General features: G+C 41.5%; 1 protein-coding gene across 2 annotated transcripts in view; it reads right to left on the minus strand.

Moving 5' to 3' along the window:
* The window catches only part of rrbp1b (ribosome binding protein 1b), a 53887-nt gene that overhangs the window by 15552 nt on the left and 26050 nt on the right, over positions 1-12285 (minus strand). For both annotated transcript variants that reach the window (XM_080759919.1, XM_080759918.1), the window contains exons 17-26: positions 8703-8937; positions 7246-7356; positions 6649-6689; positions 6073-6160; positions 5015-5107; positions 4446-4538; positions 3673-3762; positions 2909-2998; positions 518-610; positions 54-125 (exon numbers count right to left, since the gene is read on the minus strand). In XM_080759919.1, coding sequence (XP_080616045.1) covers positions 54-125; positions 518-610; positions 2909-2998; positions 3673-3762; positions 4446-4538; positions 5015-5107; positions 6073-6160; positions 6649-6689; positions 7246-7356; positions 8703-8937 — 1006 coding nt within the window. The remainder of the gene's footprint in view (positions 1-53; positions 126-517; positions 611-2908; positions 2999-3672; positions 3763-4445; positions 4539-5014; positions 5108-6072; positions 6161-6648; positions 6690-7245; positions 7357-8702; positions 8938-12285) is intronic.

Raw genomic sequence — 12285 nt, forward strand, 5'->3', positions numbered from 1 at the left:
ACAAGACAGAACAAGACAAGACAAGACAAGACAAGACAAGACAGACAGACTACCTGTTCCATATCATCTCCTGAGGCCGTGCAGGTCTCTACCGTTTCCTCCAGAACCTTCACCCGGGTCAGAGCCTGAACACAAGACAACACACAACTCATCATCAACTCATGTGGAGAACTCCTCGTCTGAAAATAGCAGATCTACAAGCTCGCAGCGCGCCACCGAGTGGCGCGCTGCGAGCTTGTAGGTCTGCTATTTTTGAAAAATCGAAGAACTTGACTGACACAGAAACATAGCTTTTTCAGAAAAACTGTCGGGATGTAGAAGACATTTTTTTAGAATCTGATCTCAGGTCAGAATGGGTTCAAATGTATCCCTAAACCAGACGGACAGTTTCATGTATCCGTTATAATGTTGTATTCTTAAGCTCTAGCATCAGGGTACAGTATACAGTGACTGTTATAATGTTGTATTCTTCTAGCACCAGGGTACAGTATATATATACAGTAGTGACTGTACTCACCGCCTCGCGTTGCTCTTCGGCCTCCGACAGCTTGCTCTTCCACACCTGCTCCTCTTCCTCCACGCTCTCCTGGAGAGCCTTCAGCATGCCCTCCTGCACACCAAGGTTATGATAGTTTAGAGGCAATAGGTTATCCCATTCTGACCCGAGATCAGATTCTAACGCAGGGAAGAATGGCGGTTCTGTAATGCATTTTGACCTGAGATCAGATTCTAAAAAAAATGTCTTAAAGCCTGACAGTTTAAAAAAATACTCTGTGGCGCGCTATGAGCTTGTAGATCTGCTATTTTTTCAGTAGCTAAAGCATAACATAATGCTAACACCAAAAGGGGTTCCCGTACAAAATGGGTTATTATAGTTTAGTTTTTTAGTTAGTTTTGACATCTTTTTTTTCTCTAATTCAGTTAGTTTTAGTTAGTTTTTAGAGCGGGTTTGCTAGTTTTTATTTAGTTTTTATAGTTTAGTTTTAGTTAGTTTTGACATATTTTTTTTCTAATTCAGTTAGTTTTAAGAGCGGGTTTGCTAGTTTTTATTTTTTATTTTGTGAAAATGCTTAGTTTTAGTTTAGTTTTTAGGTACTCTTTGGTTTAGGGTTAGCGTGGCTACATGCTGCCGTACGGTGCTGAGAACTGCCGTAAAACTTGTTGGAGAAATGAGGAAATTAATCGAACGAATTTAAAAGGATTATATTATAAATATCCGAAAGGCATATAAATATTGATAAAAACTAAAATTAAGGGTATTTTGTCTATAATTTCAGTTAGTTTAGTTCGTTTTTTTTTTTTATACCATTTTGTATTAGTTTCAGTTAACTAAAATGTTTTGTTAATTCTAGTTTTCGTTTTTTTTTTTAGTTAGTTTTAGTTAACTATTATAACCTTGCTGCACACGCACATGCTTTATTTAGATCACAGTGTCGTATAATTTCCATATAAATGAACCAAAATCACTATTTTTACTAAGTCCGTATTTACTAAGTCAGTATATCATCATTGTAGGACTGGTCTGTGTCTGTGTTCACTCCTTTGAAGCTTACGAAGAGGTGTGGGTGAAACCCGAGCTCTAAAGTGTCGGACAGGAACGGTAGGGGGGAAATGTCAATGTACCAAAAGGCTATAGTGTCATAAAGTTACATTACTTACTCTGGATAAAGTTAAACAATATATAGTGAACTTATAATAAAATATCTATCTGCCATCATAGAATAAATGAAAACGTTACTTGTAGACACAGGTTGTACACCAGGGTATATTTCCAGATCTATTTAGTAAATCATTCATTGCTTAATATAAGTCTGTTCAGTTTCATATACTTTCGTCATGTTTAACTACATTTTCATCGTATCTTTTAATTCATCATTGTGTTTTTTTTAGTCCAAAGTTAGCTATATGTCAACAGGTATAAAAGTTAGGAGGAAGATCTCTTTGTCTAAAATAAAAAAACTGAGAGCTGCCTCTCTCCACCGGAGGCAGCTATACTGCCCAGACCTCATTGGTCGAGAAGTCAGGAAAACCTCTATTGTGTGTCCTGGTGAAGAGAGGAGGGACTTGGAGATCTGATCTCTGTACATAACACTTGGGAGCGCTCTGTTCGGTGGCTTTTTGGTTCCAGCTCTCATATTGGCTATAATCGAGCGCTGCGTGTTTTCTAAACCAGACTGTCTCAAAGGTCCTTTTGTGATTCCTTTGTTCCTCGTTGTGTGACGACCGTGTGTTGGACCTGCCTTTTGCTGAAAATATAGACGGGCTACGTTGAACCTATTCCATCTATCCTGGTTGCGTCTTTCCTTTGTTCCTGTTCGCGTACGCTGGTTGTTCTTCAGAACGGAAAAGATACGTCAATAATAGCACACACGAATAGCTGCATTATCGATTATATACCACACACTCGTAAGCCGCGACCTGTGGCCCCGTAAGCCCCGACAACTCGACTGTGGCACACACACCTGCATATCGTTTAGTTTTTTTTTCTCCCCTAAAAACGTGCCTCATTACCTGGGGGGGGCGATTCACCGTAGGGCTGTGAAATGCCCTAAATGAGTAACTAAGGCTAGCAAACACCTGTGAGTCATTATGTCAAGTGTTTTTGAGTGGTGCAACCTCTCCAAGGAACAGCAATGTCCGTGTTCACCTATGTGACATTGGCTAATGAGCCAATGACTATGAGTACCAGTAGGGGGCGCTGTTGTGCCAGAAACAGAGAAAGCAGGAAGTTCCGGGAACGCCTTTTGGTGTTGGCATCATGTTATGCTTTAGCTATTGAAAAATAGCAGATCTACAAGCTCACAGCGCGCCACTCGGTGGCGCGCTATGAGCTTGTAGGTCTGCTATTTTTGACAAGAATGGTGATAATACTGTGATAATAACTGAAGGCGTGTCTCCTCCTCCTCACCGTTTCACCCAGGACAGTCCTGTACTGTTCACACTCTGTCTGCATGCTCTTCTGGGCATCCTCTGCTTCCTGGAGCTTCAACAAAACTTCCTGGAAGAAAAAATAAAAAAACCCAAAGAATTTAAAGGACAACTAGTTTTTTTTTTTTCCAACCAAGGTTCATGTTTTAGGTTGTTATTAGAGAAACTAAAAGGTGAGTGTTATAGCAGCATCTGCTGCTTTCTTTTGTTTTTGGGATTTTAGCAGTTTTTGGAGGGCGAAATCCATTTGGCGGGGGCATTCGAGCATGGGGCTAAATATGAATTGTTTTACAAAATATTATGGCATTTATTATTTATTATTTACTATAGTCCTAATAAACCCATATTTAGCCCCATGCTCGAATGCCCCTGCCCCCACCTGTCAAAAACAGCTAAAATCCCTAAAACGAAAGAAAGCAGCAAATGAAAAAAGAAAACACTCATCTTTTACTTTCTCTAATAACAACGTAAAAAAAATGAAAGTTCTCCTTTAAGTTTAGACCTGAGGCCGATTCAACGAATGCTTTCTAAATCAGTAGTTTCACATTCTCTAAAAAAAAGTTTAAAAAAAATAGGCCATGATGTACAGTACAAGCTCACGAAGCATCGTTTTCTATTAGTGCATGTTAAAAATAGCATACATTTAGGTTATGTAATGATTGATTGATTCGAGCGTCATGCATGTGTGACGTGTGTGTGTGTGTGTGTGTGTGTGTGTGTGTGTGTGTGTGTGTGTGTCCTTACCTCTGAGCTGTTAGTGTTTTCTAGTTCCGTCGTATTGTGTTGTACTTTCACTTCCAGAGCTTTCAATGTGAACGCCTCCAACCAGGACTCCTGCACACAACAACAACCAATAAGAATTGGGTCTATAACTACAATAACAGCACAATTTACAATTTACATTTTAGGCATTTAGCAGACGCTCTTAATCCAGAGCGACTTACATTAAGCAAGAACAAAAAGCATGGGGAATACATCACATAAAAACATTTATCATGAAACATGCGTAAGCTAAGAAAGTAACAGTGGAATATCTATAATGAAACTATACATATAAGCTATACATCTATACTACTATGATATACATTATGTACTATGACGTGCTATGACTACATACAATGCACTTATGCTGTTTACATAACATGCTATAAGTCTGTATCAAATGCTATCTAAGTCTACAGAATTGCTATCTAAGGGGGTGGTGTAAGCACGCACTAATAATATTCTCCTTCAAGAAACACCCGCACACATCGACCCGGCTAGAAGATCTACAAGCTCACACTGCATCAAGGTGTGATACGGACTGAGCTTATAGATCTGCAATTTCATTTTATTAAAAAAAAAAAAAATTACGTACTCTTCTTGACAATGTTTGACGATATTAACCCAAAAATGCAAGTTATGATTGTTCAACTAACTCCAAACTGACGAGGCCTCGCGGGCCGGTTCTGGGGACATCACTGAGATAAAGCGGCAACATACTGTATACACATACTGTACACACACATGTACTGTACCTGATCAGGTTCCATGGGAACTTCAGGGAAGAGTGTATGGAGTGCTCTCTGGACCTCTGTCTGGATGGAGTTGACCTTCTCCTCAGATGCAGCCTATACGCACACGCGCACGAACACGCACACACACACACACACACGCACACGCACACACGCACACACGCACACACACACACACACACACACACACACACACACACACACAGAACATATCGCCGCTGTCAGGCAGAAACCTCCATCTCCATATTCTGACTTTTTGTGTTTTTTTGTGGGTTTTTTTGTAAATTAAACGCCCTATTTGATCCCACTACAGCATCAAAAAGTAGCAGATCCACAAGCGTCGCCTTTTCGAGCTTGTGGATCTGCTTACTTTTTAAACCATTTAGGCCTAGACGTCGCAAATAAATTAAAAAAAGTCTTCTGAAAGAATATTATATTCAAAGATTTTTCACGATTTCTTTCAAAAAACTAGCAGATCTACAAGCTCGTAGCGCACCACTCGGTGGCTAGTTTCTACTGACCAGTTCTGTTTTCATCTGGACCAGTCTCTCTTCTATAGTTTCTATACTGACCAGTTCTGTTTTCATCTGGACCAGTCTCTCTTCACTCAGACTCTCGGCAGCGGACAGAGCCTCCATGGCCGACCAGTTCTTCTCCCTCAGCTCCTGCACACACACAACAGCAATGGTAAACGGTAAATGGTGCATTTATTTATAGCGCCTTTATCCAAGGCGCTTTACATAGAACGTGCATTACATTCACCCGTTCACATACACCGATTGCTGCGGAAGCCTTGCATGCAAGGTATACCAACCAGCACATCGGGAGCAATGTGGAGTTCAGTGTCTTAATTTTGTTCAGCAGCAGCTCAGTACCAATGAGGATATAGTTACAAAACAACACACTGATTTAAAAGGTTGGGTAATTGAGTTTCTTTGGTTAAAATAAAAATAAAGTGTTAAATAGCTCTATATTCTGATATAGCCCACACCTCCAATCACGTGTTTTGACCGAGCCCCCCCCAGTAAGGCAAAGGTGGAACTGCGGCACGTTAATGGAGGTGGACGGACGTTCAGTGACGTCATCTGCGTATAACGACGTTGCGTCATCCCATCCCAAGACCTCAAATGTGAGGTCTGGGGGCTGCTCTTCACGCTCGCTCGAGCCATTGAGTTATAAATGGTACTTCCGGCAGTCTTCCGGGTGCTTCAAAACGCCACTGAGCAACTTCTATCAAGTGACTATGTATGTGTGTGGGTGGCTGGCTGGGTTGCGTCCGAGCACCAAAACAGCATGGTTGTTTTTCACCACCTGTGCGCAACCTAACACAAACACACGCACATATTAACGGTATATATATGGTGATTTCGGGTGTGCCAGTACAGTACAGTGACAGTACAGTACAGTAGAGGGTACAGTCAGTAGTAGAGGGACCCCCACACGGTAAGTTGCACCACTTACTCTATATGGTTACTGAACAAACAAATATCACTTAAACCCTATACCATTCATTGTAATGATCCTCGTTGTAAATAACAACGAGGCCAATTACTACTGAAAAACCCAGTGACGTACTGTACTGTACGTACTGTAAAACCAGTGGAATAAAAATAAAAAAGCAGTGACTCACGTTGCTCTTGTTCTTCATGCCTTCCATCTCTTCCTTCACAGTCTGCAGTTCATCTTCCAGAGACAGCAGCTCGGAGTCCTTCTCCAGACTGACAAACACACACACATCATCAGTCGTTTTTACACACCAGACATCAATGTATGTTGATGTCGCGGTCGGGGCAGAGAGAAACCTCTTATATTCTATAACTTCTTGGGGGTTTTTCTTGTAAATTAACAAAAACATTGTTAAAGGGGGTGTCAGTGATTTCAGTCAAAAACCCTTAGGTTTCGTTTTTGCCTTGGGACACAAGCTTTCATCCAATCAGGATAGAGAACAAAAACGAAAACCTAAGGTTTTTTGACCCCCAGGGGTTAACTGGGGACAGGGAGGAACTCCTTATATGGTCAGCACACTCTATAGTAGAGAGGATTATCACAACAAAACAAAGAAATAAGTGATATTTGAATTAAGTGAAATCACTGACACTACCTTTAAATACAGCATACAGTAGCTTGCTCACCCTCGCCGGTCCCACCCACACCCAGCCCCCCCCCCCCCCCCCCCAACAAAAACAATGACCATAGTGTCACCTACTTTTCAAATGGCTGATCGCTTTCAGTCTCACTTCCTGACTCCTGGAATGAGAGAAACACACATGATTAAAAAAAAATGACAGCGACACTGACCATGTTTATCATAGACAAATACTGTATATAGTGTACAGTATACAGTAGGTACACATCTTTGTCAACTGGTCACAACTCACACTGAATGAATAATGGACAAGTTGCTCACAAGTAGTTGAGACTAAAGAGCAGATCCATACCGTCTCCGACCACCGAACCTTTCGTCGGAAAGATCAGACTTTTTTTTTCTTTTTCTCCGAAGTAGAGTTCGGCGAGTCACAACATCTGGGAGCGCAGCTTTCAGAACAAAAATTCGGAGGAATGCGTTTTCAGAAGTTGCGAGTGACGTCATGTTGTAGTTGTACCGGTCGCTTTTCCGACGAAAAGTTCGATGGTCGGAAACAGTTGTATGTACTGCCCCTTAAAACTGATAATCTTTACCGTTACCATCTACGCGAGAGAATGTTTTGGCATGAGAATGTGCATGATTATACATGTCATATTTATAACAAACACGTTGAGTGTGTATAGATCAGCTGAAGTGGCTTGCAAACGAAGGACTCACAGCGTTCTTGCTCTTGCTCTGTTCCACCTCCTCCTTCAGCAGTCTCACTTCTTCCATCAGCTCAGCTACCAGTCTGTCTCTCTCCTTCAGTTCCTCCTCCAGCACTGCCTCCTGCACAGCCACCCGACAATTTAACATTTAAAATGTAGGCATTTTAGCAGGCGCTCCTATGCAGAGCATTCACAGTAACTACTGTATAGGATACCAGCTAGGCATCGTATCACGATACGATTTTTCACGATATTAAAAATATATATATTTTAAAGAAAAATTACAGTTTCATTTTATTTTATATAATTTATCTTCCCCCCTGAGATTTTTTTATTTAACTACATTGCAAAAGAAGCAGCGTTACTTTTGACAGTGCAGAAACATAATTGCCTTCCTTGATGAGCATCAACGACCATCATCACCTGGGCACAGTCACAGACACACACAGCTCCCCTCTACAGTCACAGACACACACAGTTCCCCTCTACAGTCACAGACACACACAGCTCCCCTCTACAGTCACACACAGCTCCCCTCTACAGTCACAGACACACACACAGCTCCCCTCTACAGTCACAGACACACACAGCTCCCCTCTACAGTCACAGACACACACAGCTCCCCTCTACAGTCACAGACACACACAGCTCCCCTCTACAGTCACAGACACACACACACAGCTCACCTCTACAGTCACAGACACACACAGCTCCCCTCTACAGTGCTCTACTACTGAAAGTGAATATCATTTCTCTCCAAAAGCACTTGAATATGATGGAATATGACTAAAGCTCACATTTCACATCACACACTAGCCCCCCCTAAAAAAATAAAAATAATAATCAGACAACTTCTTTACTGTGCTACAGAAGCGAAAGTATTGCTTTGGACTAATCTGTTCTTCTTCGATAAGAGGAGGAGGCATTCTTGTTTGCGTGCAAACAGAACACCACAGAAGCAGTACGTATAGGCCTACTGGTTGCTTTGATTCCGTGTATGAGAATAACGTCGTTCAGGTGAACAGTTAAACCTGTTGCTATGTAAAGTCAAGTCACCATTTCATTCGGGTACTTTGACACGTCGCAAATCTAGTGAGGCGTGTTCACCGCCAGTAAACCCGTTATGCAAGCTGGATTTGGGTAGGCTTTAGGCGCGTCTTCAATAATGACTCTAGGGGGGGGGGGGGGGGGGGGACGCATTCTAGCGTGCACGCGTTCGCCGTACCTGCGCATGCACGTCAAGTTTCTTAAGCGGTGCAACCACTTCCTTAAGTGACTATGTGTGTGTGTGGGTGGGTGGGTGTGTGCAATCTTGTGTGAAATGACCAAACCTGCCTACCGATGCTTTGAGCAGATTCATCCAGGTTACTAGTAGTCACCTTACAATCAGGGCGGACTCTAGTTTCAGTGAATGCACTGGAAATCAAACATGGAATGCTGATCATTCCGCTTGGTCTTGGAACTTACTGCTGGGGCGTCCCCTGTGGCGTCCAGCTGTTCTGGGGCTTCTCCTGTGGCGTCCAGCTCTTCTGGGGCCTCTCCTGTGCAGGCGTCCAGCTCTTCTGGGGCGTCTCCTGTGGCGTCTAGCTCTTCTGGGGCCTCTCCTGTGGCGTCCAGCTCTTCTGGGGCTTCCGCTGCGGCTGTTTTCAGAGCCTCCAGCTGCTCGGTGAGCGAGGAGATGAGCAGCTCCTTCTCATGCAGACTGGACCAACCCCAAAAAAATTAAGAAAAAACACACAACAACAACAACGTTCTGTCAGGGTTTCGCACGTCGATATCGATCTGCTGACTGTCTGTCGTTTGTGAAACAAGCTTCTATAAACAACAGTAAGCTAAGAGAGACGTATTACACACGTATATGAAAATAAAAATAAACAATATACCGTCTGAGACCAGAACAATAAACCTGTGGTTCTAAACTTTTAATACCCTTTTAATACCTTAACCCATTCTGACCTGAGATCAGATTCATACGAGGTTTCCACTGGACACACACTGGTCTGATGAACCCCATTCTGACCTGAGATCAGATTCTAAAAATGTCAGTCGTTCTTCGATTAAAAAAAAAATAGCAGACCTACAAGCTCGTAGCGCGCCACTCGGTGGCGCGCTATGAGCTTGTAGATCTGCTATTTTTCAATAGCTAAAGCATAACATGATGCTAACACCAAAATGGGTTCCCGGTCAGAATGGGTTAAACATGTTTTTAATAATTAAATAAAAAAACACCATTACTGCATCAAAAGGAATCAACGAGAGGCAAACATTTTGAAAACAGCAGACCTACAAGCTCACAACGCCTCGTCATGCAATGCGCATTGAGCTTGTAGATCGGGACAGAGTCAACCTAAATGTAAATGCCTCAACTTCAAGTGCTTATCGAGGTGTGGGTAGAAAAATAGCAGCTCTACAAGCTCACAACGCGTCTCTGAGACGTCGTGAGCTTGTAGATCTGCTATTTTCGGTGAAGAGGTTCGGTGTGCAGGGGGGGAAAAAAAGAACGGAACAGGTACCGAGCCAAAGCTCAAGTTTTCACAATGTATTGAGGGTTTAAGTTGTTGTCTGAAAACACATACGTATATGTCAGCGAAGGGGTCCTAATTGGCCTGAAAAACCCTGCTTTAGATCCAATACTAAAATACTATTATGTAATATAAATGGCATTACACTGACCTTAAAGCCGTGTGTCAAGTATTGAAGGAAAGACGATCACGTGGTAGAAAAAGTAGAACAACAAAATCCATAGTCAACTACTACTCTACAAACATTAAATCTATTAATACGGTATGCCATCTCCCTAAAGCAAAAAATAAATCACACCCGTGTGAAGTGAAGGGCGCTCTTATCATCGTGCATCATCCAAAAAAAAAAAGTGATATATACTTCCTCGTGAATTAATTCGTCAACTTATGTTATTATCTTTTAACCATGATACAATGTTAAAAGAAAATAGTCCCTCAAACAAAAAGGAAAAAGAATCGTCTGACTTATGCAACCCAGTTTGACCATCAATATCCATTTGTAGGCAAAGTGAAAGCTATTTATTTTTTCTCCATTATGTAAAGGTCATTAACTATATCTGTTCAAATACTTTATTTTAAGAGGGCCAGTAAACAACCCATTTTATTTTAACATGCAAATATCAGTATATCAAACAGATATTTGTTGTGCACTGTATGGAAGTCAGTATATCCCTAGAATGAAAATATCAAATTGAAAAAGGTGTTTCGACGTTTAATACAACTTCCAGTGTCTTGTGTAGATCACCCAGTGGTGGACTGTAACTAAGTACATTACCTTGAGTATATACAGTGGTCAAAACAGTACTCCCATTTTTCTTACTTAAGTAAATGTATCGATGATGCAATATAGAAATAGTCCGGTATTCTAAATGTACTCGGGTAACAATACAAAAGTATTTGGTATCATAATGTACTTAAAGGACCACTTCACCACTTTTCAACCTATCTTCATATAATAGGTCCTCACTAATAATCATGAAAGAAATGGCGCATTTTTTTCCTACTCGGTCTGTGTCTCATAGGACGGCTGTGGGCAGTTTAGAAACCGTCTTCCAGTGACATCATCGATGGGGAATACAAGCTAATAAAAACTGCAGGCTTTCTAGTCCTGAAAAGTTGCAATGCGAAAATGGAAGCCATCGTTCTCACGATAAAGAAAATGTGAACATTTTTGTAAAAAAATATTGTTTAAAAAAGAATCTGCCTAATGATGATGTCACTGGAGGACGGTTTCTAAACTGCCCCACAGCCCTCCTATGAGACACAGACTGAGTAGAAATAAATTGCGCCATTTTATCATGATTATTAGTGAGGACCTATTATATGAAGATAGGTTGAAAAGTGGTGAAGTGGTCTTTTAAAGTACCAAAGGTAGAAAGTACTCATTAGAATTTCTCGTTTCACAAGTTTTAAAACGTATAAACATTGATTGAAAATATCAGATCTACAAGCTCGAGCTTGTAGATCAAATGTATGTTTCGTAATAATCAAAATCTACAAAGTAACCAACTAAACTTTTTAAATAATTGTAGTGGAGTAAAGTATATATATTTGCCTCTGAGATGCAGTGGAGTAGAAGCAAAAGTAGGCTACTGCAAATTGGAAATACTCCAGTCCTCAAAATTGTACTTAAGTAGGCCTACAGTAAATGTACTTAGTTAGTTTATGAGTATGTACTGTGTATGGCCTCACTCACACCTTTCGATCTAGCATACGACATTGACGCATGCTAGATGTAAGCAAGATGTAAGTGTCATGGCCGCCCCCAATGCATTTCCAATGGAAGTCCCATGGTTTGATACAACATTTTGGACTACGAGCTGCTGTACGGCTTTCGGCTGTGTTTCGACTGCCCCCCTCCCCCTCATACAACACAAATGTTGTGTCAAACCATATGTGACTCCCATTGGAAATGCATTGGGGCAAAGATGTATCACACCCTTTGTATTACAACAAGCATACATCAGTCTGTTTTGCGAAGGTGTGAGTGAGGCCTAGCTCTGGTCCATATAGCCTTCTACTGCTTCTATGATTCTGCCCTGCACAGTACAAGGCTATGGGACTTTCAGTTTTAAATCTCAAATCGAAATCAGACCAGCCTCTCCTCTTTGGCGTAAATAAAAAGAACGTTTTTGCTACTCACCAAAACAAAGGCGGGTTGTGTCATTAGAAAGCCTACTTTCCTTAGTGGACGCACTCTGAGCCCCCCACCACACGTATAAACGGTACTTTTTGGCCAGAAAGGGATTTTCTTTTCACCGGAGGAAAAATATTCTCTATGATGCAGTTCTCTGGGCAATATCAGTAGAGGGCGCAGCGGAGTAACTAAAAGTATTTTTTTCCCGGTGGAAACAAAATCCCCTTTTGGCTAAAAAGTACAGTTTATACGTGTGGTGGGGGTCTCAGAGTGCGTCCACTAAGGAAAGTAGTCTGTTTTGGTGAGTAGCAAAATCTTTTTTATTTACGCCAAAGAGTAGAGGCTGGTCTGCATTCATGCGAGCGGCGGAAGTTGAGAGTAACATGGCTCT

Source organism: Protomyctophum bolini, assembly GCF_963924005.1.
Source record: "Protomyctophum bolini genome assembly, chromosome: 3".
NCBI lineage: Eukaryota > Metazoa > Chordata > Actinopteri > Myctophiformes > Myctophidae > Protomyctophum > Protomyctophum bolini.